The sequence below is a fragment of the Callithrix jacchus genome, chromosome 12 (genome assembly GCF_049354715.1).
Source record: "Callithrix jacchus isolate 240 chromosome 12, calJac240_pri, whole genome shotgun sequence".
NCBI lineage: Eukaryota > Metazoa > Chordata > Mammalia > Primates > Cebidae > Callithrix > Callithrix jacchus.
Window position 1 is genome coordinate 53,190,806 of NC_133513.1, and position 26,958 is coordinate 53,217,763.

The 26,958-nt window shown below is 42.1% G+C and overlaps 1 protein-coding gene and 1 pseudogene across 47 annotated transcripts in view; both read left to right on the forward strand.

The window, feature by feature from the left end:
• Window positions 1-26,958, forward strand: part of KCNMA1 (potassium calcium-activated channel subfamily M alpha 1) — a 767,226-nt gene that overhangs the window by 641,640 nt on the left and 98,628 nt on the right. For 3 of the 47 annotated variants that reach the window (XM_035266165.3, XM_035266202.3, XM_035266198.3), the window contains one exon: window positions 24,098-24,184. The exons of the other annotated variants lie outside the window; for them this stretch is intronic. In XM_035266165.3, the coding sequence (XP_035122056.1) occupies window positions 24,098-24,184 (87 nt within the window). The remainder of the gene's footprint in view (window positions 1-24,097; window positions 24,185-26,958) is intronic. 47 annotated transcript variants of the gene reach the window in all.
• LOC144578529 (uncharacterized) lies at window positions 16,190-24,091 on the forward strand (annotated as a pseudogene).

Sequence of the window (26,958 nt, forward strand, 5' to 3'; positions counted from 1 at the left end):
TGGTAATATATTAGAAGTGTTCACACAGTTCTGAAAACCTGCCTGCTAACAGCAGCGGTTGCCTGCTGGGTGCACCCCTCTTTGGAGGTGTGGAGGTGTGGCCTATTACCGTGGATCGGTTAAGTCACGTGCTATTATGATCCTTGTCTCCTGTTGAACTCAGGAGGAGTTGGAAGGCCAGACTGTTGACAAAAAGACCATCAGAGGGGAAGGGCTAGATTAGGAAAGACAAAAAAAAAGTGTCAGAAAAGTGAGGCAAATTGAGACTGATAAGGATTCATCACAAAGGGATTTTGTTTCTGGCAAGACTGCAGTGTTCAATATGGTAGGCTAGAATCAGTGCATAGAATGTCCTTTTCTGATCATCTTGGTTTTGTTTCCACTTCATATGGTCCTGGGCAAGAGTCCCAGCTCTCTCAAAAGACACCAGGATGGTATGGGCCTAGGCTTTTTCACAAGTAGCTGTGTTCTAGTACTATTAAATGTAAAAAATGTGTGTCTAGCAACATACACACACACATGAATTTAGAAGTAGATTCCAATCAGGACGATTTCTTCCCACTATAATTTTGTAAAATAAACCTTTCTGTCTCTTTAGAAGTTGATTCTTATTTCAGTCTTGCCTGCTATCTGATTGCTAAGTGTAATAGAAAGGGACAATTAAAATGATGATGCAGTGACAACGTAGGACCATATTGATTCAAACCTGCTGAGACCTGCCTGACATGATTCTGGTCACAAAGCATCAGTAACTCTGGCACAAACAAATTAATCATGTGGTAGAAGAGAAGCAGACCTTTAGACTTGCACTTGGAACCAGCTTTAGCTAAAGTACATGTGTGATCACTCACACTGACCTTTCAATTTACTAATAGTTTAAACCTGCACAATTACATGCATCCTTTTGCAAACTACTGTAGCTAATTTTGTATTATACGTGACTTTAATTTCGAGTATAAATATAATACAAGAAGGCATTCAACTCTGATGATTAAGCTGAGAGAAGTCCAATACGATTAGGTTGAAGGGAAACATACCAAAATCAGTTTAGTGTAATCTCAAGTCTTGTCAGATAATAAACAAAAATCAGCTTATCCCGAGTAGCCTTTGGTTTGTACAGGCAGAGAATTAACATTGTCAATAGAACTGAAGTCACTTGAGTGAACTAATGGCATTTTGAAGTACATAAAATCAGATACAAGGGCAGGGGGTGGAAGCAGCTCTAGGAAAATGTCTGTAATAGGACACACCCTATCCTGACAGTCCCCCACACCTGTTAAAGGGAGAGTTAATTTAATAAGCTGCAATTAAAAATCAACAGCCTATAATTATCTCAGTCCCTTTATGTGCAGTTTTGGGTGACTTTCTCAAACTCCCCAATCCTAAATTCTATTTGCTTATTTCACTTCTGGGCCCTAAAATCAATGACTCCCCTCTTTCCACCACCACTATCAGTGAGAAAAAGACAGAAAAAGGAGAGCCAAGGATACTAAGCAGACATCAATTTAATCATAGTTTTTCATGTATTCTTTTTAAAGCTCGTTCATTTGGGCCTCCATTTTTTTCTGTCTTCCCATGCTTGCTATGCTGGTGTGAGTGCTCTCTGTCTCTCTCTCAATATCCATTACACATGTGCACACCAAGCAATACCAGAGCCTTTGGCTTCTTCCTTGGCTCTTTAGCTACTCCCTTAGCTCTTTAGCTACTCCTGCCATGTGTCCTGATTTGACCCTTTGTGCTTCTTTGCAGGAAGTAAAAACAGAGTAGCAGATCAGCCTAAGAGGTCCTAGTCACAGGGGATGGCTCAGTGGCCACCTAGAAGGGGCCTGGAAGGGGCTTCTTAGGGCACTCTTGTTGGTAGCAGGCAAGGCTACAGAAGCCAGTGCTTCTTGCTTGATTTTGTGGTAGCTACACTGAGTCATGGGTTGACTGGAAATATGTCTTCCTGTGGACCTTAGCTCAGTCTGTGCAGCAGGCAGCTTCTTAAATCAGCGTTTTAAGGCAGAAATCATGCTCAGGCACAACTACCTTTGAGAAGGATCCTTTACGTCGCTTGTCTCCCAAGAGCTCCCAGCACACCAGGTTCTCCTCCGGAATAAATAGCTGGTTGTTTCAGTTGAGTGTCTAGTAAAGTGACTGGCTTGGATTGGAGGACCTTGTTGTGCTTCTACCACCTTCAAAAAAAAAAAGAGGGCCCAGCACGGTGGCTCATGCCTATAATCCCAGCACTTTGGGAGGCCGAGGCGGGTGGATCATGAGGTCAAGAGATCGAGACCATCCTGGTCAACATGGTGAAACCCCATCTCTACTAAAAATACAAAAAATTAGCTGGGTATGGTGGCCCGTGCCTGCAATCCCAGCTACTCAGGAGGCTGAGGCAGGAGAATTGCCTGAACCCAGGAGGCAGAGGTTGCGGTGAGCTGAGATCACGCCATTGCACTCCAGCCTGGGTAACAAGAGCGAAACTCGATCTCAAAAAAAAAAGAGTATGATTGAATACCTGAAGATGAATAAACTATGAAGATGTACTGCAGGTAAATGAAAGGAGACAGGAACAGTAGGTAAAAAGGCAGCCAAATTCTCAAAAGAAATTCTTTGAAACAGGATTGAGAAACAAGAAGGAGAAAAGTCAGAATGAGGGAAGATGACAGGGTCCTTTGTGTATATCCCATCTTGGGACATCACACTATAATAAGTGATTCGGCTCTTTAAGGACAAACTCAAAAAGACATTGGCATGCCACACATACGCCTAGAAGAGGCCCTTATGCAAGGTGACATAGAAATTATGTTTGCTTTTTTATTTCAGGACAGTGGCCGGTTGTCAGAATACTCACCCTGACAGCCTCTACCACCAGGCAGTGGATGCCTCCTCTTACCTCCATGGTGGAGGGCAGATGTGGCCAGTTAGCTCTTCATCTTCCATCCTCCTCCGCTATCTCAGGCGACAGATGCCAGGGCCAGCCCGCCTTCCACTTGAGCTTTCTTGTCAAGGCTCTGCCTTGAGCCCAAATCCTGACCTTTACTGTATGAAATAAAGTACTGATGAACAAGCAGAGGTTTGAATTAGAGCAGGCTTGGAGCAAATGTCAAGTCCATCTCTGCCTCCTTCCTCCACCTGCACCAGGAGCCTCGATTAGACCCAGTCTGGAGTTTGCAGTGCCTTAGGCTTTATGGGTCTGGGGAGACATAACTTATTAACAAAGAGTTATTAAATTTTTATCAATTTTATAACACAATGTAAATGCCTCCTATGAATCTACATTGTATTCATTATCATTTAAAACGTTAATTAAGTCAAAGTTGCATTTAATTTCTCTCTAAATGGGCCTCTGGGAAGAGGCTTTTAGAAACATCTGTGGGAGTGTGCAGCTCACGGAGCTGGGGAATCCCCCAGCCCACATTCCGGATTGCCCCCTGAGTTGATGCGTATCACATGTCTGTGGCTAATTTGTTGTGATGTGATTGGGCATTGTCTCTAATTAGTATCAGACCAATAATGGTGTGAAGTCACTTGAGAGAGGCTTGGGGGGCAGTGGCACAAGCTTCACTGCACCCTGCCTTCCTTTCCCACCCAGATGGAAACAGACAGTGGGTCTGCAGCACCTCTGGTCTGTGTCATGCCTTCCGAGTCTGCTTCTCATATGGTGCCCATCATCTTGGTTGGCTACTTCCTCTATCGGAGATGGATGCTTGTCATCTGGCCCAGTACATTGATGACATTTGCCAGCATGCTTGTTGGAAAGATCTTAAAATTTGGGATCATTGACTCCCAGTGAAGCCTAGAAGCCACAAGCACAGAGCAGCTGAAAATGGAAACCAGAATGGAGTGAATGTAGAAATTATAAGCAGGTCATGATCATGGGTGAGGAGAGACAGAGGGAGGCATACTACCAACATTTGCTGATAAACTGTATTTCCCTTTTGAGGCTAGGGTCATGCTTTAGTCTTAGCATAGGGTCACTATGCATAGAGATCTGTATTCTATGTGTACTGCATCGCCGAGGGAGTGAGGCTTCTTGACACGGCAATACTAGGGAATGGCTAGTTGGTTGACTTGGATTCATGTTAAGTCTAGGCCTAGTGTAGTCTCTACTCTTTTTGTTTGTTTGAGATAGAGTCTCTCACTGCCACCTGGGTTGGAGTGCAGTGGTGCCATCTTGGCTCCCCTCTGCCTCCCAGGTTCAAGTGATTCTCCTGCCTCAGCCTCCCAAGTAGCCAAGATTACAGGTGCCCGCCACCATGCCCAGCTAATTTTTTTTTTTTTTTGTAATTTTAGTAGAGATGTGGTTTCACCATGTTGGCCAGGCTGGTCTTGAACTCCTGACCTTGTGATTTGCCTGCCTCGGCCTCCCATAGTGCTGGGATTATAGGCGTGAGCCACCATGCCTGGCCAGTGTAGTATCTACTCTTACTGTGTGCAAGCTACTCTGAGAACACAGGGAGGATGTGTGTGTTTTTGTTGTTAAATTTAACACTTACATAGCATTTGCTACATTACAGACACTATTACTACAAATATTAATTAATTTAATCCTTATGAAGTAACTTGTTGGCAGTTGAGGCAACTGTAAACTGAGACATCTACAACGTGCCCCATTTACAGATGAGGCAACTAAGGCACAGACGTTGCATGACTTGCCAAGGGTCTCATAGCCAGTGACTGGTGGAGCTGGAATTTGAACATAGGCCACGTGGCTCCACAGTGTGTGGAGCTGGTGGAATTGCTTAGTTACTCTTGCAGTTGAATGAGATGGATAAGTCACTTATTCTCCAAGGGAAGAGAAAAAGTTGAGGATTTCATAATACAAACTTGGGACAGTGTGGAGGGTGCTAGGGGGCCTCTTACGCAGCAGCTGGTCACCCAGTTTGGCTGGAGTTTAAGACTTGCTCAGCATGCAGGGAGTAGAGCCCCCTGAAGGGTAAAATGGGGCCCCATTCCTGGCAGGGGCCAGGCCAAGGGTTTTGTTCTTAGTCTGTAATATGATAAAAAGTCCTTTGACAGTGTGACACCATCATATTGGTGTTTGATCAGGGAAATGGCCCAACAGAGGCTTTGTTTTGGGAGGGTTGCTATGGCTGCAGGGGAGGAAGGGACTGGCTAGCGGGTAGCTGGAAGCACCCCTCTCAGGGAGGAGACAAAGGGGAGCCTGTGGTGGGAGGGCCGGGGCCCAGCTGCTCTAAGAAGCCTTTGGAAGGAAGGCGGGATCTATAGTCTACAGGACAGCTGAAGCACATTACCCAAATGTGAATCCAAGAACTTACAGCCTTTTAAAAGACAGTTTAATTAGTGGCTCTGGAGAAGTTGAATTCCATGAGCCTAATTCTCCCCAGCTGACCTGGCAGCCATTGTTCACTAGAGTTTCCTTCTTATTGGAGGAAGATTTCCTGAGCTCTGGCCCAGGACTAGGAGACTAGGAGACCCACCTGACTGCATCCACTACCCCGGCCTTGGGGATCTACTCCTTCTGTTCCTTTTCCTAACCCGTATTTCTTCCTCCTTTCTTACTGTCCTCCCCAGTTCAAATATGTCTCATGTCTTGAGTGAGTTGAAGGTGACAGGCAGCTCTCACCTACTGGTGTGAAGTATTGGCTCAGGCAGAGCAGCAGACACAAAGCAAGTGGGAGTCACCAGTGGGGCCACCTAACCAGCCCTGAGGCTCTTGGTTCTTGCTGTAGGTGGTAGCTTCAGTTAGAGCTCATGGGAATTATTCTTTAAATATCTGTATGTGGCAAGGAGACTTTTCTCCTCCTTTCTCAGGAAGTCAGCAGGTCTCTTTACATCGATGGAGAAAAAAATAATAATAAGTGCTTCACATCCCATTCACTGAAAATCCACTGTAGTTTTCAACCACTTAACCTTCTCAAGTGGAAATACAAAACGCATTTCCTGTGAAGTACTGCCACATAAAGTCCCAAAGAAGTCGGGGCATTTCCAAGTACCGTGCACAATTTTCTTTTCAGTTTTACTGCTTTGTGCATAAGACCTTTGTCTGTGTTCTTTCTTATGTCACCATCCGTGACTGTGGCATTTGTGCACACCGTGGACCTCAGAGGGTCATTAAAACTGCATGGAAAAGCACTTGAGTCCTGGGTTCCCTCACAGTGGTAGGTTGTGCATGCTGAGAATGCCAACTTCTGAAAGCACAATGTGGCAATGTGCACCCAGCCGACCAGCTGTGTGTTGTCCTTCACTCTCTGGGGCTTTCTCCCAAAGCAGCGTGTTGAACTACCTGCATAGTCAGGGGACCCTCGATTGCCATGTCTGCTTACAGGGGCTCTGCTTCCCCAGCTGACCTTTTTTCCCAAAGGGAATCTAAGTGGACAGAGCTAAATCTAGCGTTGTTAGACCCTTGCATTTGAAATTTCAGAGGGAATTGCAAAGACCTTTCTGTAAATTGCTAGATAGTGCCTGCTTTGGAGAGGGATCACTACACGTGCCCATAGATTTTTCTTCTGAGGAGACGTTCTTCTGATGTCCAGCTCAGTTGAGCAGGACTAACAAAAGTGGCCTTTCTTCTCTAACCATCTCATTTGGTCATCCTCAGGAGGAGCTAGTCTCTCGTATTCAAGGGAAACAGCAAGAAAAAACTTCCTCAGCCTTTTCTAGTAAATCTGAAAGCTTTCATTCTAGCCCCTTCAATACAGTGAGTCTTACCAAATATTCCTAGAGCTGCAAAGAAAACCTTATGCAAACTGAAAGTGGAATCTTTTGAGGCGGATCTGCATTAGGGATGATCGACTGCACTGAGAGACTTATAAATGAAATGAGAAAGAGTCCAGCCCAGAGCTCACTGCACCAGCTGTATCGACAGTGTATACATGGGCATCTGCACACCATACAGCATGGGCTATCTTCTGGGAAGGGAGCTGACTGATTGCATTAAAATGATCTTCATTTTGGCCAATGTCAGCTTTCTGGGCTGAAGCCTGTTGGATCGCACTCAGTCAAGAAAGGACCCAGGGGCTGCCTTCCTTCCCTCCAAGGTCAAAAATGTAGCACGCTGACATCCTTGGCTGGGCTTGCTATATTGGCAAGAATACTTGAATAGGAAATGGCCTGAAGGATTCCAGTTCAGTAAATATTTGATGAGTAAAGAATGAATAAATGAAGGGGTTCTCAACCCTTAAAGGAATTGGTGATATACTAAAAGCCAGATCGCCCCAGATCCATGAAGTTTCCCAAAACTTTTGAAGCAGCAGCTTACTATATAGTATATGTATGTAAACATAAAAAAGCTGGTATGACAGGAAGATTAAGAGGGAAAAAATGTAGTAAGAGAAAACAGGGACAAGACTAAAGGAACTAGAAAATGATCAACTGGTAGGTACAATTGATATTCTTTGTGGAGAATGAATTATGGGGAAGAAGATCTGGAAACAAAGTACTGAAAAAAAAACCACATAGGCAAAAATCCACCAATGCTTCAAACGAGAGGCAGGGTTACCTCCATGTGTAGAGCACTTGCTCTAGCAAATCAAGGACCTATGGCATTCACTTTCAGTTTTATTAATTTCAACAAACATTATTATTTTGCTGTGAGTCAGGGTGGCATAAAACCAGTTCATTAGGAAGGGCCAATGTGAGGAAAGTGGCCTGTTGTAGAGAGTTGTCACCATCTCCAAGTGGGCACATCAGCTTGTGCAAAGGTAGAGAAACATTCGAGGTCCCTTATGACCATCAGGGTAAGTGACTCTGACTTGAGGTAGGCAGCTTCAGTCCAACAGCAGCACCCAAATGATGATTCCTCCCACTTGTAGGTGTTAAAAAGCTGAATGTCTCTTGGCTATTTCCTATCAAGAGCCATTATTCTGTTTTTTTTTTTTTTTCTGTTCAAGCCAAGGAAGAGCTTTCCTGATTGTTCTCAAAGCCCTCTCAGGCTGCACGAAGCATTCCCTTACCTTTCAATGGTTCTGAAATCCTCTCTGCATTTTGTCAAGGTTGATCTGGCCATTTCTTCAGTGCAGATGAGTAAATTTCCACATATGGCCTGTAACGTATCTAACTGAGAGAACACATCCAGCAGGGATGCTTTAAAACCAAAGCCCTAAACAGGTGTTACTGAGAAAGGAGGCATAATGACCTACAGAGAAGAGAGATGCCAGGTGAAAATCAAGCCACAACTATGCTAGGAATGAGGACAGGGAGGAAGGGGCTCAGGTCATGTCACAGGGTCTGGAAGTTGAAGCACTGCTCCTTCACAAATATCTTCTATTAAGATGACGGGAAACAGGCAGACATCTCCTGTCTTTCCTCCTCTCTATATGAGGGGATTCCGAAGCTATTCCCCTCAGTGTGCAGTGAACTAAGAGATCTTGTTGGCAATTACAGCCTGAAATTCTAGGGAACGTCAGAACAGACAGATACAAGGTTGAGATCTGTGAGTTTTCTGGAAACTTTGGAAGTAAGTCCTGGTGAAGTCATGCTTTGACATGTTCACCAAATGGACGTTCATGTCCATAATAAGAGTAATGCCTTATGTGTGAGTCTTTGCACTTGTCAAGGCACCAACATCATCTCATTTCATCTATGTGTCCCCAGCATAGCCATCATGTCTTACTGCCATGTGACTTTGAGTAAGTTCCAGAACTTCTCTATTTTTTAGCTTTGCCATCTATAAACTGAAGATAATAAGGACCTATTTCACAAAGTGGTTGCATGAATTCAGTGAGTGAATATATATAAAGATTACCTGGCACATGTTGAATTATCATTATTATCATCCTTCATTAACACATGAAATTAACACAGAAACAGACGAACTTGACCAAGATCACGTAGTGGATGAGTAGATTGCTAGGTCAGAAGCCTGCTATGTCCCATAGTATTGATGGATAAAATAACGATAAGCCACTTTAACTGTAACCAGTGCTTTTTTTTTTTTTTTTCAAATGACTGACTGTCATCAAGCTAACCTTATAATAGGGCTTATCAGTGACAGGCAGAGAAGCCCATGGATAGTGGCCGAGAGTTGAACAGCTTAGTATAACAGACTATAAAATTAAAATGGAGTCAATTTGTTTAATTTCTAGATCATGGAATAATGGTCTCAACAGAAATAAGCCAACCAAAATACCAAGAGTCAGCTAATATCTCCCCAGAACATTGGTTTCCATCTTGACTACCCAGCAGGCATTGCAAAATTTGCGTGTAAACTGAGGAAATTAGAAGGTCATCTTTCTAAGTTTCCTTTAAACTCTGAGACTCTGATTATCTTCATTCTTTTGATTGAAACAGGCCTAAAAGTCCTTTTTGTTTTAACCCTTACTGTTATAAATCCTTCTAAAATGCTGATGTCTATTACCCAACATTGTGGTAGGTCCTGCAAGGAAAAATTATGAGTATAGAAACCTTGTAGTATATCAGTGTTATTCTTCTGTCTGTGAGTTTGCAACCTCTAGGGCAGGAACTGGACACATAGGGACACATAGAAAGAGCTCAGAAGAGTCTTAGAGGTTTCTACTGTATTATCAGCTTATTTTCTTCCAAGGCGTCTTTTATTTTTTTCTCAGGGAAAGCACAGAAAAAGGCCCTCTCCCCTACCTGGGATCCTGGTATTACCTAAGCTCCAGTGCCTTGGACGTTATCAGAAATCAGAGCATTGTCAGCTACAGAAGCCATCCCAGAACAGTTCATGTGCAGTGTCTCTACAAAGGGCCCCAGCCCTCCCCTAATGAATGCTAACTGTTGACCTCCCCAAAGGGCCTCCTGGTCATGTTTGTTCCACTTTGTTTTGTTATTGTCAGGTCTCTAGGAATGAACTTGTGTAGCAGGAAGTATATAAAGGGGACACCATCGCCAGGCAAAAGAGCCTTCCTAGTTGGAATACTACAGATCTGATGGCTGAAAACAAATGTGTGTCTTAGATTTTAGCCCAGCTGTCAGAATCCTTATGAGGTCGTAAGGTCCTGGGATCTTCAGAAAACTGACTTGGGGCCTCATCATTTCTCATCCTCCTGAAACCCCTCCCTTATGACTTGCCCATTCCTAAATTAGGCCTGGAGATCGTCAGCAAATTCAATGTGTTTTGGGGAGATGGAGGGAAAGTTGGAACACACAAAAAAAGGAGAACAGATGGGGAAAGAAGACATTTCTGTCCTTTCAAATTCCATCAAAATTTCTCTTTTTGATGATGGTCTTGATCTCAACTCATCTTTTTCTGTTGTTATTGTTGTTTTTTGAGGTGGGATCTCGTTTTGCCACCCAGGCTGGAGTGCAGTGGTGTGATCAGAGCTCACCGCGGCCTTGAACTTTTAGATTCAAGCAGTCCTCTCACCTCAGTCTCTCGAGCACCTGTGACTACAGGCAGGCCCTACCACATCAGGCTCTTAACCTGTCTTTGAGGTCTGGTTGCTGTTGAGACTTCACATCATCACCTTTTCTACCTTGCTTTATTAGTAGCTGGGCTCTGCTTCTTGTTGATTTTGTCATTAACTACATGAGTGCTTGGAGCAAAGCCAAGACCAAGCCCAAGTTTTTTGCACACGCCTTACCATTATCCCTTTCTCTGAGCAGACCTGATGTATGGACGGGTCTGGGGATGGACGGAGTGAGTATCAATATACACATTTGAAAATCTAAGTGTTATACCGTGCCACTCTTTCTTCCTACTGATGGCTGACTTCTCTGATTTGGCCTCCAGATTACATTTTGAACCTTTTCTCACCATTCCCAGTGGCACTGCCAAGCTCGCATGCTCATTTCTTCTTCAGCTAGCCTGCCATCAACCTTTCAATTAATTCCTCTTGCCCCCAAACCACCACTATCTTTACTATTCTAAGCACAGACTTTATTATGTTATCCCATTTTAATGGGAGAGGAGGCCTTTTGATGGTTCCTTGATTTTTAAGAGGATAATTTTCAATTTTCTGCTATTAAAATGGCATTCAAAGCCCTTCACAGTTTGCCTCAACCAGTTTTCCTCGTTCTGTTCTCCACATAAGCATCCATCATCTAACCATTTTTTAAAAGTGTCTTATTCTTGCTACTTAACACATTTCTGGAACCTTTTCCTAAGACTAATTCTTCTCCTCTCCCCTTCTAGCAGATTGAAACTTACCCATCCTTCAAAGCAGGGCCAGCACACTGTCCCATGGGTCTGGTCTAGCCTACCGCCTGTTGTAGTAAGTAAAGTTTCCTCTTAACATTGTCACACCCATTCATTTGCTCAGCATCTGTGGCTGCTTTCAGGCTATAGATGCAAAGCTGAGTAACTGTTAACCAAGAGGGTATGGCCCAGAAAGCCCCAAATGTTTACTATCTGACCTTTTAGGGAAAAAGTTGGCCAACCTCTGCTTTGAAGGTACAGCTCAAATGCTGCCATCTCTGTGAAGCCTTCTTGACTAGTCCACCCTGACCACAATTTAGAAAAAGTGAATCTCTTTTCTGTAAGCCTGTAACATTTAATGTAAACCCCCTTTAGAGCAGATTTTATGTTGAGGTTTTTGTAGAATTCAACAACAACAAATTGAGACCCTCCTAGTCAAGCTCTTTGAATTCTTAGCATATTGCAGACAGTAACCAAGGCACACAGTGGGAATTCAACAAATTGCTGATTGACAAATTCTGTTGAGAATACATTTCCATAGTTTATTAGGCATGTGTCTGAAGAGAAAAGGTCTTTCATGAGAACTTGAACCAGAGGCAAAAAAATAAAAATGGTCTCAAGGCTAGAGATTCTTCCTTCTTGTTCCTTAAACTTTCTTGAACAGAGCCTTTGTTTCTGAACAGCCAACAGCCAATTCCTTTGACTGCTGGACAACTCTTGAATAGATTGATCTAGAATTGATCACTGCTTCTTCTAAAGGTAACACATTTCTTCTATTGTTTCTGCTGACAGACAGCACATGTTGAACTCCATAGTGGATCTGGGGCTGCTGATGTTTTCTCCTCCCATGTATCATTGTGTATTTCAGTCAGGGTAGGAAGCCATGGCAAACCCATTGCTTCTGTTCATCCACCTGTGATTCCTCATTGATTTGAATTTATCCCAAATGCTCTTAAGTCAGGACATGCACCTTTAATCGTTCAGACCCTAGCCAGTGGCCTAGAACTTATCTCACTGGACTAATACACAAGCTAACACTAGCAGTTATGTCTAGGCAGGGTAAGCCCGCAACCCAAATCTTGACAGCCCTGAACCCCACCAGATTCCCCTTCACCCTTCTCATCTGTCTGAAATTGCTCCTGGAAGCCCTGTCTCTCCAGAGCAAGTGGTAGCCAGCTGAGGTGGGAGATGGGATGTCTGTGGCCTATGCGTGAGACCCTCCTAGTCAAGCTCCCTGTCTGGATAACTGGAGACGCTTTGGGCTCAAAACAAGCATTGTGACATTTGGTTGTCTTCACACATGTGCCTTACACAGCTTAGACAGATGGAAGAACTGAATGTAAAGAGATTCTACTGAGTGTATTGGAAATAACAAAATTGTATATGTGTGTTTTTTAAAGGATACCCTTTTGGTTGCCACTTGAGTTATTTTTGTTGTTGTTGTTCTTGTTAGAGATTAAATCTCAATAACTTTTTGGAATTAGAGTGGGCTTCCCATCAGCTGAATGGGCTACACACTCACCTTTTTAGAGCAATCCAAGAATGCCACTGCCTTCCTCACAGCCCCTCAATGTTATCGGCATGGTAGTTTTGCTTGAGATCAAATCAGGGCAACGTAGGAACTGTCGATTTTCATTTTCTGGGGCCCTTTGATCCCGTTTGAGGTTTATTTGTTTCAAGTGAAAAATACAATCCCTACTGCATACATCTGTTCATTAGGGTACTTTTTAATTTTATTTTTTGATGTTAGAGATTAAATCATGGTTGTAAGTAGTATGGTTATTAGTTATCACCACTAGATTTCACAGGCTACACTTTATTTTTGTTCTTACAAAATCACCAGCCTTCTCTGTTGCATAATGATCACTTTCAGTGAAGCCACAATATGCCTTTCTTGGGTACTTGGGTGTTAATTTATTTCACAGTTTCCTTTGCAGATACAATCAGAGTCACCTATCACATTCCTGTTTCTGCTTTTTATTGTGTTCCTTTGCTATCGCCTCCGTGTGATCTTTTTCTGAAAAATGACAGGTAGTGCTTCTCTGCTCACTGTATCAGTGACATATTTCCCATGACTTTTCTATTGCTATTTTAAAAATATAACATTTTATAGATGTAATCTTAGTTGTTTATAACTTCGATTTTGTTATATGAGAAAATTTCCTAAATGACATGTTGGTTTAGGTACAATTTTTAAAGAAAGGGAAAAATACTTTTTGCAAAATAGTTTCCTCTAAATTGTAAGTGAAGGAAAGGCTCTGTGGGTAAGATTATAATGCACTTTCCTGATTTCTTAGTACATCAAAATGCATGAACATTATTTTTATGTAAATGATTAAGTTGCGGTTTTTGATAACACATTGTTAGAGCAAAAAGAGCTATCCGTTTTGATTTATTTGTATGCTTACTGGGTGACTTACAGTGCGTTACATATTAGAATTGGTTTGTCAACAATTAACAGTCTAGGTTTTTATGTAACCCATACTTCAGGTAATAGAGGATTATTAAACTGTAACCAGTGTGTTAGAAATCTGCCTACTGGTAATAGAATTCTTATGTATAACAGCAGCTGAGAAATACTGCTGTATATTTATGCATAGATTGCAAGATAGATGGCATGCAAACCGCAGAGGGGCCTGACATGTGGGTCCACCAGCAGGTGGCGCTGATTTTCTAGAAATGAAACACTACCTGGATTCTAGGTACTCTTCTCACTTTCTGCCTTTTCTCTTGCGGACTGTCTCCTTTATATCTCTAAAATAAATATCTAAAACTGTTGTTGTTGTTTGAAGAGACATACTGCCACTAAGACAATTCCTCTCAATTGCTAAGGTTTATTTGAAATCCAACTTGCCTGATGCAGTGCTTACTTGAAGCAAGTCCCAGTTAAATACGTGTTATCGTTTTTAAAAGGTAACCACACAATCCTGGATTCCGCAGTGAAACTGGATTACCTGTGCTGTCTGATTATTGTTATGTGGCAAGTCCCCATTTCAATCTCATATCTATTTACACAAATTAATCTCATAGGCTTCTATTCACTCCAGGATAACAAGGGGCATTTTTACAAAAGTGACTGATTGATACACTGAATTAATGTTTTATGTAAAAATCACCTTAGTATGATGCTCTTTTCTTCAAGAGTTACTCTAGAATCCAGGCTGGGTGCAGTGGCTTATGCCTGTAATCCCAGAACTTTCGAGGCTGAGGCAGATGGATTACTTGAGGTCAGGAGTTTGAGACCAGCCTGGCCAACATGGTGAAACCCCGCCTCTACGAAAATTACAAAAATTAGCCAGGCACCTGTAATCTCAGCTCTTTTGGAGGCTGAGACACTAGAATTGCTTGAACCTGAGAGGCAGAGGTTGCAGTGAGCTGAGATTGTGCTACTATACTCCAACCTGGGTGACAGAGTGAGACCCAGCCTCAAAAAATAAAACTAAATAATAATAAAAAAGAGTTACTCTACAATCCAAGTCAACCAAAGAATGTTGCTTTTCTCAGGGCCAGAACTAAATGTTGACAAACCAGATCAGAGTTTTTGTTATGCTTTTATTTGTTTGTTAAGAAGGCTTTTCACAGAAAAGTCGATCAGCTCATCAACTTGGACATCACAAATGAAGACAAAAGTCAAATGTGCAAGCAAAACTATTTTTAAAAATTATTTTGTTCACACATAACTGATTTTCAACCACTTTTTAAAAAGACGCAGCAATATCTTTTTACTGTTTTTTTTAATAGTCTGTGGTAGTCCTTTGTACAGGATGTTTGAGTGTAAACATTAGCTTATATAGGAGAAAATGAATTTATTGAGGTTATGGAAAAGGAGAATTGAAATATGTCTCAGGATGACTCATTTGTTTATTTTCTTCATTATTAAATTTTCTTTCTTTTTTTTTTTTTTAAACAGTGTCTTACTGTGTTATCCAGGCTGGAGTGCAGTTACATGATCTCAGCTCACTGCAATCTCTTCCTCCCAGGTTCAGGTGATTCTCTTGCCGCAGCCTACCAACTAGCTGGGACTACAGGCATATGCCACCACGCCCAGCTAATTGTTGTATTTTTAGAGATGGGGTTTCGCCATATTGGCCAGGCTGGTCTTGAACTCCTGACCTCAAGAGATCCACCTGCCTCAGCTTCCCAAAATGCTGGGATTACAGATGTCAGCCACCATGCTCAGAAAGAACTTTGGAAGTGTAGGCAGTATTTTGCTCTTTTAATAGGAATTCTCTCTTTTGAGTTTTAAACTTTTCTCAGGCATACTGGGCTAAGGGCTGCAAGTTGAGGATCTAGATAATATAATGTACATTCTTATTTTATTTACCCATGTGATTTTCACAGGGAACATCCTGAGTGTTATTGATTCAACAAAACCAAGGAGGAGAGGATTGGGGCAACATTTCCTTCACAGTGAATCTACTTTAAAGCGCTGGTTTTGTTGAAAATGTTTCTCGAAAATATGGATTGCAGTCAGTTCTCTTGTAAAAGTCAAACCCTGATGGGTTTCCTTCCAGTTCTCTTTAGAGGGAATGGGATCAGCTGAAGTAGTTGAAGACAGGAAATAGCCATCCTGAAATCAGGGTAAGATTTACTTGGCTGGGCGGTGAGGAATAGGCCTTGTGAGTTTCATGGGACCCCTTTCTGAGGCATTAAATAACTTTATTTTCCTGTTGAATAAGCTTTCCAGCAGAAAAAAGAAATGAGACCTCCAAAGGAACTGGATCGTTGCCAGTGGCCTCCCTGCTTTAGTTCTATGCACGAATGTGTGTTTCTTATCTTGGAAGAGAAAGTGGGCTGATCAAGCTAGGCAGTTTTTGACAGACTTTTCTGAGATGCAGGCCCCACCCACTATCCTTTTTGAACTTCAGTATTTAAATCGAAGGAAAAATTACTTTCCTAGAGGATTCAGATTGTTACCACATATTTTCCAAATTCTATCATTTGGATTGTAAAGCCTTGTACTATCTGCCCTTTATACCTTCAGCTGTGCCCTCAAATACATTTTCCTGCTGTAGCTAAACTGACTTTCTTAGAGTTCTCTCATTTAGTGTTTTCCAACCTCCTTGCCTTGGTTCAGGCTGTGTCCACCACCTGGCACACCCTTCGCACCCTCGATTGTCACTCCTTCATCTGTTTGGCATCATGGGTCAAGTGACCCCTGAGTGCCAGGCCCTGTGCCCGATCTGGGGATATGCAGTAAATAAGGCTGACCTCTTTCTTTATCCTGTTCTTGCTTCAAGTCTTCTTCTTTTTCTTTCTTTTTTTTTTCTGAACAGTTCTCTCTCTAGCACTTAATAATTGTCTAGACGTTTCGGGTAGCCCTCCCTTGACATTGTCATGCAACATCTTTTGTACTGTTGCTTTTAGATAACTTGCAAATTTGTATGTTCATATTTGATGCAATCATCTAATTTCTCTGGCCAGGCTTGTGGTTCTCTCTTACTGTACATCTTCAAAAAGATTTTAAAGAAAAGAACAAGAAAAAGCAATGCTCAGCATTACACTCAGTGTCTTTACAAATCAGAGCCAAAAAGGTCTCATACTTAATGAATAATCATCCCCCCCAGGAAAGGGTGCCAACGCCACACAGTTGATTCAAGGCAGGCCTAGAACCCGGGACTCCTGATCACTAAGCTTTGCTTCTCCCCTTTGCAACATTGCTTCTGTAGCTGCTAGGAGCTATTTATTGGGAACTTTTCAGGGCTCAGCATTGTGAGAGACTCAGAGATATACAAACTCCAACTTATAAGTCTAGTAGGGGGAGTAGAACACATTAGAATTGAAAATAAATTATAATAATGCAAGGCATAAGATCAGAAGTGCCAGGTGATTTTTAAAGAAGGCAGAGAATTGATCTTGTCATAGTCATCTGGGAAGGCCCCCTGGAGGAGGCAGCCTAGCCTGTCCCTTCAAGGGTGGTCAAGTAGTCAAGTGACAGCAAGACATGGTGGGCCGGGCCGGTGAAGGAGTCACTGCCTCACTATCCCACCATGCCCATACCCCTTCTTCTGTCTCCCACGTTTGTGCATACACCAATCAATCCCATGACCTCCCAGCAGAAATTCAAGGGAAAGAGGCCCTCACAATCAGGCGGCATGAATTTCCTGTAATTTAGAGGGAACAGTGGGGTTCCTCTGTCCCCATCTGTCTTTCATTTGTTCTTGCCCTGAATGGTTCCAGCCTTCTCCAATTGAGGTCCGTTTAAACGTTTTCTGGCTTTTCTTGTTTTTATGACATTTGGCAAAACCTAATTATTTGACCTGAGCAGTTCATTGGGGCCAAATGAAATATGGGACAAAGGTGATAGTTGAATTTGATGCAAGGGTGGGGGTGAGGTGGGGGTGGGAATGCTCACCCCATTCTAAGGGTTGGTTACTGGATCAATTGCTTGGGGCAGGAGAGAGTATGGACCCATGTGAGTTACACCATGTCCAAAGATGGCAGACTGGTGTGGAGAAGGACCCGGACCCAGCAGCAGAGAACTCTCTGACTCTTCAGAACCAAGGCAGTAGTCGTGGATAGCACTAGAAAGAGCTCCCCAGGAATTTTTTTAAGTGCTTTTCATGTTTTCAGTCCATTCTCACAACTCTATTAGATAGGTACTCTAATTATCTTTTTATTGGTGAGAAAACTAAAGTTAGATAATTTGCCAAACACCTAGGTTCAGACCCAGCAGTGTGACTTCAAGACTGTGTACCTCTTACCCCTCTACCCACTCAATATGAGTTGGCATTTGTGAAGGGATATCCCATGCCTTAAAATCTTTATCTCAGGGATGGTACACTTGAGTATCACTGGTTCCAGGGCTAGAAATGCAAACATGGGGTGCCTACTTTATACCTGGGGGTACAGTAGGCAGCAGTGGGGCACGTGAGCAGCTGATAAGCTCCTGCCCCAGGAGAAAGACATGCTCTGGGAATGAAGACCCAGTCCTCTGTAAGATTTTTAATTAGAAGTTAGAAATCCATATTTTTATGGACAATCTTCAGACAAAGATTGTCCCGCATGTGAAACCCTGTGTATCAGCAGGGTGGTGCCAAGCTCAGCACACTGGGGACAGTAGTTGGTCCTCAGGTTGTCAGCCTGCAGTCCCTGGTTATGTCGTGTAATCCCAAAGCATCTCCCAAACTTGGCATCCTCCTTGGTCCAGTAGGGATCACAGGAGATCGTAGGACATCGAGATACAGAGTAACTGAGATGAGAGCTCTCAACAGGGTCAGAGCTGGGACTTGTACAGGTGGCCTGACTCTAGAAGCTCGTATCCTCACACTGTTCTCACCGGCAGAATTCTGGTGGCAAATGATCTGAATAGAAGTCAGCCGACTTGGGTCCTGGTTCAGGGGTCTGCGTGTGAGTGCAGCTTTAAGGCAAAAGAAGGTGAGGCAAGAGCATCCCCAAGCTCCTCCAATCCTTCTGTTGCATTCCACACCTTGTTCTCTAATGTGTTCACCAGAAAGGGCCCCACCATACACTAGCATTATAAAATGTTGCACAAGATGTATCTGAGGATAAATTATAATAGCATACAGATAATGATTTTATAGTTCAGGAACAGCTATAGAGGGTGATTATGCCCTTACGAAATACACTAAATGCTGTGTTTAGTGTAAAGTCCCAATCCAGACTAGTCCTTACCTCCCAAGGTTAAAAGCATACTGTATTTCTAAAGTGTTCTGGCAGAACATTCTTCATCGGGCACCCGGGTTGCACTAAAAATCCATGCATTTTACCTTTATCTGAGTTTCAGAGAAAGTATCAGTGTACCCATCTGGAATATATATTAGAATTCTAGGGGTCTCTTGACACCATTGGCTTAATGGAAGATATGGTATTTCTGGATGAGCCAATAGTAATAATGTTAATAATAATAGTGGCTTATATTTATATAACATCTTATGGTTCAGAAAACACTTTCACATATACATAATTAGATTCTAGGCTGGTCTTTAAATATTAGAATCATTGGGGCAAGCATTAGTTAAAAAAATGTAAACATTAAAAGTGAAAATGGAAATGAAATATGATTGACATCTTCTGCCAGTCATGGTTATTTGAAGCTGTTTGGGGGGAATCAAAAAAAGAAAAAGAAAGAAAGTAACACTGGTATCAAAATATGTAAGCAAATGAAAACTTTCACCCCAAAGCGGAAATGTAAATCAACACCGTGTTAACCAGGAGAATTTGATGTGAAATGTGAAAGAAACTCCACAAGAGACTTGACCCCAGCTCTCTTTTCTGCTTCTCACCCTGGGCAGGTGGCAAATCTCAGATTCCTGAGGCAGGGTGATCTTTTCTCCACTCCTTTGGATGCCTGACAATTTGTAAATCCACGAGGAAGCATTTGTTGCAAGGGCCTTCCTTAACCATCTCATGCAAACAGCATGAAGTGATTGCAAGAAATAACTCTTGTCTTAGATTTGCCTTGTCCAGTTCTGCGGGGTGGCAGAGCCGGTACCTCGAACACCTTTGAGAAGTGATGTTCGGGGCCGGAAATAGGGTGAGGTGAGAGAAGCTTTTGCCTCGGGCACCAAATGTAAGAGGAGACCCAAAACCTCAGGAGTCAAGATAAATGATAGTTTCATGCAGTATTTTCAAAATATCGCAATAAAATCTTTTTTAAATTTCCAAATAAAAAAAATCCAGGATGAATACAATGTTATAATTTTAAGTAAAGATGGGATAAATACTGATTTCAAAGCTAGCATTTAAGTCCTGAATTCACTCGGGGTGGGAACAGTGAGGACACCAGGAAGCTAGCATGCAGCCATGGGTGTGAGCGCTTCCCGGGTGCCAGGAGCAGTGTTTGATATCTTACAGGCATTTTCTCGGTACACATTGGCGGACCTGATTTGACCTACAGTAAATCCAAATCTATTTGATTATAAACCATCTTAGAAAAAGAGTTCCTTTACAGGCTCCATAAATTCCATTACAGTCCATTTCGTCTTCGTTAAATATAAGAGTTGGAAATTAAAATTCTTTTATTCACAATGATGATTTTAGACACACAGCTCAAAAAATCAGCATTCGCTTAAAAAATATATTAGCATGCTTGTATCTATTAAGCGCCATTGCTTTGTAGGCTCCAGCTAATGATTTTATTAGGTAAACTGCAAAAAGGGAAGAAAAATCAACGATAATTATAAATTCATAAATACGTAATTCATTGGCATAAAATGATTTAATGGAATGGATGTGGAATGATCTATTTCCTCAAGAAAATAACAGAGATGTTCTGATTAAGCCCATAATCTAGTATATGTGAAATTCTAGCCAAGCTGATGGGGCACATTTTCTTTTCTGAAACTACCTTTGATAAGAAATGCATTACAAACTCATCAGTTTGGCTTCCTGTTAACAAAGAGACAGCAGCCGTCTGGATCATTCTGGATTCACAGTGAAACTGCCACACCATGTATCCTCCAACTAAAGCTGTGCAAGTTTGACAAGGGGCAGATGAATCCAGGAGTTATTGTGCAGGGGTTTAAATCTATGCGGCAGCTGACGGTTGAAATAATCATCTATATATCGCTCTGAGCTAGCTGGGGAAAGGTTGAAGCTGTATATTTTCAACATATCTAGTCTAATGGTTAATCTGTTGTCTTGTATGGGACTCTCGCAGGGTGGACTGGCAGCACACGCTGACAGCTTCGAGGAATTGCTCACAGTAGATGTGGTTTGCTTTGCTTTCCAAAGTACTGGGTGGAGGAATCTAACTTAGCTTGAGGTGGAAAATGTGAAACTCACCTGACTCATGACCTCAAACACAAGGAGACCAGCAGGGCTAATAGTGGGTTGGGTGGTAGGGACATTAGAGTCGCCAAACTACCTCTGTTCCTTCCGACATCCCCAGATCTGTGCACTTCAGGTGAGCTCCATGTGTATTTCTTTTGTTTTTTGGCTATCTTGGCAGGTTGGGGAAAACATTGTTCTTTGCGGAAACTGAAAAGCAAGGGAAACGTGAGAAGATTAAACTACTGCAGGGGTCAGCAAACTTTCTCTGTCAAAGGTCAGCCAGTTAATATCTTAGTCTTTGCAGGCCATATGGTCTCTATGGCAAGTCCTCAACTTTGTCATGATAGATGGCAGCAGCCAGGGATTGCAGGTAAAACAACAACTGGCTATGGTCTGATAAAATTTTATTTATAGTCACCAAAATTTGAATTTCATATCATTTTAATGGGTTATAAAATATTATTGTTCTTGGATTTTTTTCCCCAATAACTTAAAAATGTAAATACACTCTCAGCTCATGGGATGTAGAAAAACAGGTGGCAGGCTACAGTTTGCTGACCCCTGAACTTGATAAAGATGAGACGGAAGCAGCTGTTGGTGCCCCGGGACATGGCAGGTCATATCTCTACCCTAAGTGTTGTCCCCCACAAATATGGACTGCACGTACTAGGGCAACCTAAAGGAGTCAGGTTTAACTTTTGGTCACACAGCCTTTACCATCTGGTTGGTTTCGGGAGTAGGGAGAGAAGGAAAGGAAAGTTGGAAAGGGGCTGTTTGTATCAGACTTCTCTACATGCCCCACCTCTCCCAGTTGGATGCAAAGTAAAAATGATCTCCCATCTCCTAGTGCCTTCCCGTTCTCCAGACTCCATGGCAAAATTCAGGGATGTTCTTGCATTTCTCTTTTCCGTTGTGCCTTTCCTCTTAGAATTCCATTGTTCATCTCTGTGTCTCATCTCTGAGATACTAACACCTAGTGATCTTTGCTTGAGACTTTTCTTTGCCCTTGAGGCAATAGAGAGTCTATTCCAGGTAAAAATAAAAGGGCTAAAGGCAACCAGAAAATTCCAAAAGTATTTTTTACTGAATACTGAGCAGGGCAGAGTGCTGGGCAATGATTCTAACAGGTCAAGTCTGTGGTGAAGATATATGAGCTGTGATTCTGGCTATGGGGGTTTTGATGCATATATGAGGTGTGATGCTAGATGGGGGGGTTTGGTACATATGTGAGGTGCAATTCTAGATATGGGGTCATTGGTGCATGCTGGGCTCCTCTCAGGATGCATACAGAACATAGTTTGAGATTGGGGTTGGGGGCCCACAGCGTGGGTACCGTGGTGACATCTAATTTACCCAACTGGATTTTAGAGATCCATTAGGCCCATAGTATTTTGTAGAGAACATTGCATTCAGGGTCCTGTGGATTCCGTTAATATATTTATGTAGTATTTTTTTCTCTCTCCAATGTAAGAGCTGAATTCTTTCATTACTCTGTGTTGATGGACTCAAACTTATATAATTCAGGTTTCCTAGGCAGTGAATAGAGCCAGAAATATACCCTGTGATTAACTTCTACATAACCTATTGTTCCTTAAAGTCTCTCTCCCCATTTTCCTATTAGCTCCACAAAAGCCAGAAATGTGGAAGCTCAAACAAGCCCCCCTTTCCTGCCCTGGCAGCCTACCATGGGGTGGGCACTCCCTGTGCCTGTCCTAGGGTGGTACAGGTTGCTTAGAATTTTTTTTAATTCTTATTCTTCATAATGACAAATTATTTTTAAAAAGAAAACTGATACCTATTAGGTTTTTCAAGTAAATGTATTTTTTATTTCCCAGCTAGAAGTTGTGAAATTATCCTGCCGGGATAATGTCTATGATAATGTGGTTGTTTAATTTTAGAGAGGTTTATATGTTTGAGATATTTATGATTGTTGGGGTTGCTTTTGAGGGTCAGCATCTTTCCTTTTCTCCTAATCTGTTGATTAATATTAGCCATGATCTCAGAGGTTGCAGTGAACCAAGATAGTGCCACTGCACACCAGCCTAGGCAACAAAGACCTTGTCTCAGAAAAAATAGGTATATATTAGTCATGATCTTTCAAAAAATAGATTTATAGTTGATTTTTATTAAGAATACTTCAGTGCTCATCAGACTTCTTGGTGATATATGCCATCCCAAGGTTGTCAGATGAGAAACTCTCATTCCGAGGACATCACCCACTTTAACTCCTCTGCACCCTGGTACTGCCCACTGCTCTCTAGGCCTAGTAGAACTTGGCTCCATTGCCTGGGTTACCTGATCCTAGTTGTCCTTAGCAGCTCAGCCTCGCTGATGGACACATGGCATTTCCCACTGTGGGGTTCATCCTGAAACAGCCGTCAAGTGCTCCTTTACAGCAATCAGACTACCAAATTCTCAGTATAGGTTGTTCAGCGCCAATGGGTTATCATTTTTGTTGTTTTCCCATCATAGCTTAAGGAAAGCACCACACCCTCTCACTAGTCTAGTTTGTGTGAGAAACAGCCAGGCACCATTTCCTCCTCCAATCCAAAGATTGCACTCTTGTGGCCACATGGTAAGACCTTGAGAGTTAACTTGCCCAGACTTTCTGGGCAAGTCATATCAGAGAGAGGTTAGGTCAGCTTTGGAGTTTTGTCCATGGTAAATTACATTTTGCAACACAGCTGTTGCAAAATTCCAGGAATTTTACCCTACTCCCTACCCTTAATTTTCGTAAAACAACATTTGAAACACCCACTTTTCATTGCTGTCACTGATGGCAGAAGGAAACGCTGTGCATCACTCTTTCTGAGGAGTGGCAGACTCACAGCATTTAATGTTAGGCACTGATATCAGAACCAAGGGGGCTGACCATCTCAGCAGTTTGAGACAGACAGCAAAAGTTTAACACCGAGGACTGATGACTTGGAATATAGTGATTATTCAGAAGAATTGCTATTAGCAGACTTCAGGAGAGAATGGGTCTGATCCTGCTGCTAAACTGAGTTTTCTGTGTCTGAGCATGTTGTGGGCTGACGGGGAACTTTGTATATTTTTGGAAGTTATACCAAGAAGATTGTCTTCTGAATTTCCAGAAGTATTATCCCTCCTGACATCCATGACAATAAAAAAGCAAAAAGAATTGCAGGAAGTCATCAGGGTAAAAGAAAAGAAAAGAAAAGGCAATTCAGCTGTGAGGGAGAAACTTCCATTTTGATTCAAAGCTATTCAATGTTAAAATTGGTTTGGAACTTTTCTAAAAAAAATTTCACTAAGAATTAATTTCCGTTTTCTTTTCTCCTTATTGTTTGGCAGTCAAGGTTGCAGCTAGATCACGCTATCCCAAAGACACATTTGAGTTCAAGAAGGAAACTCCCAATTCTCGGCTTGTGACCGAGCCAGGTGAAGGAGGACTGGGAACCATCCCCATTTTTAATCACTGCCCTGCACCCCTTAACGTTTTACTTTACCATGCTAAGCTCAGTTGAAGAAGAGAGATGCACTCCTGTGGATTTCAGCTTGCATTTAGCTTGCTGGGCAGCAAAACACCAAAAGGGAAAACCATAAAAACAATTAATGATAATTAAAACGGCCCCACCCCCAAACTGGCAGCTTGCGCAAGACATTAGTCGGAAGCCCTGTTAGCTAGATGCCTTTGTGTTCAAACCACTTTGCATGACTCTTACTCTGAGTGACTCCAGTGTGAATATGACATTACTAATGACCTGCTAAGTGTGTTCAGATGTGGGTTCCTCCAGATGTGATGATTAATAACATAATGGAGATAGCAGTTGACTCATGTTTATGAGTTGTTTGCCTTTTATTACATTTCCGAGTTTATTTGCTTTGAACTGTTTTTTAACTCCAGCCAACAAACTCACCTTTAAGTCTTAAGGGGCATCATCCCCTTAAATCTCACTGAGGAAACAGGGAAGAGAGAATGTGCCCCAGGCTAGAGCTGAGCATCAGGCCCATCCTATGTAGGCATTAGACTGAATTAGGGAAGGCTGGGAGTTGGCAATCATTGCCTCATTTCACTCTGAGGATCATAAAGAGGCTTTGGTAAACCCTGACACAGTGTTTGCAATCTGGTGAGGCTGATAAAGGAAGATATTACTTTAAAAAAAATCTAGTAAAATATATGATCAGTTTGAAGTAAGCCCAGAGTTCTGGCCAGGGTTTCTGGAAGACGTTGCCTTGCTTTTGCTTGAAAACAGCAAGCTGATGAAAAGTCGAGTACAATGTTGTTACAGATGTTCAACTCTGCATTAAGGCTGTTGGAATTACCATCACATCTTAAATCAATTCCCAGAACATTGTCTTGAGGTTATGTCATTGAAATAACGTATCCTCTTTAGTCAAGTATAAGCAAACATGTTAAAACATCATTGTAACTTTAAATTAAACTCTAGCGCAAACCAGGGGATCTGAAGCCTCATTAGACTTGCCTGACATTTTTCTAGCACTGAGTCTTCCCAAACTGTAAAACTGTTAGATTCAGTGCCTATTAGACAAGGGAGCGCTGGGAAGTTACAACAGCACATTAAGTGTTATACTTAGGGATGTGCAAAAACAAGCCCTTGAATTTTATGAGTACTTGGAGACTGGATGGAGTTCAGCTCCTATAAAAATTCCACGTTAGATTCCTGAACTTGTTTGTGTTCTAAAGAAGTCAGGTTTCTTTAAAGGATCGTATCTTTACGTGGCTTCCCCAGCAGGAAGGCAAGTGAAAGTGCCAGAGATGGAGGTGTATTGTAATTACCTGAAATGTGTGTTAAATAAGAGCTTGTAAATGCGCATCGTCATGAAGTAGTGGCCCATTACTTCAACACATTTGTCTTTCATGAAAGTGAGTAAATTTAGGTCTCCCTTTTAATTCCATTTTTATTCCTCTCATATAGTCACAGAAGCCATGAAATGAAAATTATATTTTATAGCTTAACTAAAAGTTTTCTTAGCTCTGCTTTCTTTAAATATGCAGAAATTGATAGGATCCATATAAAGGCTAATAATTAAATATAGTTTATATCCTACTTATGAGAAAGAAGTTATCACTGCTTCTCTTGAGGGACCTAAGCCATATGTAAGGTCTCCATTACATAGCATCCATATATTTAAGCTGGAGGCGTTCCCCCCATCTCTTCAGGGAACAGATCTGCATTTTCAGGCTGTGAGTGCAGGAGGAAACCTTTAAACACAAGTTTCATCTTGGAGAACGAATCCCAGTTTAAATGCAGTGTGATTATGATGGATGATCTTTCTGAGTTGCAATGAAAATAAATAGTTTCTTTACATAGAAGAGGCACAACTTTTCTACCAGAATGAGGTGTCTCCCTGGAGCTGGCTAACAGGTACTAACTTGCAACTCTCCCATCTGAAGATCAGTGTAGGTAAACAGCTAGCAACAAGGTATAAAGATAATGGCCACTTAACCAAAGAGGATTATTTGTTATAGGCCCAGTGCAAACAGGGAAGCAAAGGCTAAGCAAAAGAATCCCACAGACAAGCTAGGGAGGATGACTTCTGTTCAGGTCTTAACTCATCTAGATTCATTGTGTAACTGGACACAACTATGGTAACCTCTGGTGACCTTGAAAAAAGCTAGGTTAGATAAAGGAACTTTGGATATGGGATTATAACCTTAAGATGGGAAAAACAGAACTTGCACCCTGACTAGAGCGACTCACATGCACACACACAAACACACACATGTTATTTGGTCCAGCATGCTACACAACCAATCTAGGTTACTCTGAACATGATACACCAACTGCAAGTGGCCCATATTAAAAGATGACCTTGTCTTACAGGTCTAGGCAGTGCAAGACTTTGTACTTCATTCTAAGATGGGGAAAGGGCGAAAGTACCCACACACACACAGACACACAGAGTGCTTTTCTACCCCATTATTGCCTTGGATGCCTGGTCCCCTGTCCCGTGAAAGGAAGATGAATTTAGGTCAAGCTCAGAGTGCCTGTTTGCTTGCTGAGAGATACATATCAACTCTAAGTGATTTTTTTCAATACCATTTATGTGGCTCGTATTTATTTCCTTTAATCTTTTAAGTGCTGTTTAGTCTCTGTGTGATTTGCTTTGGATACTCATTTCTGATAAGATGCGATATGATCCCAGCCACATAGTCTCTGCCTGGAGCTCTAAGTGACTGATACGGTCGC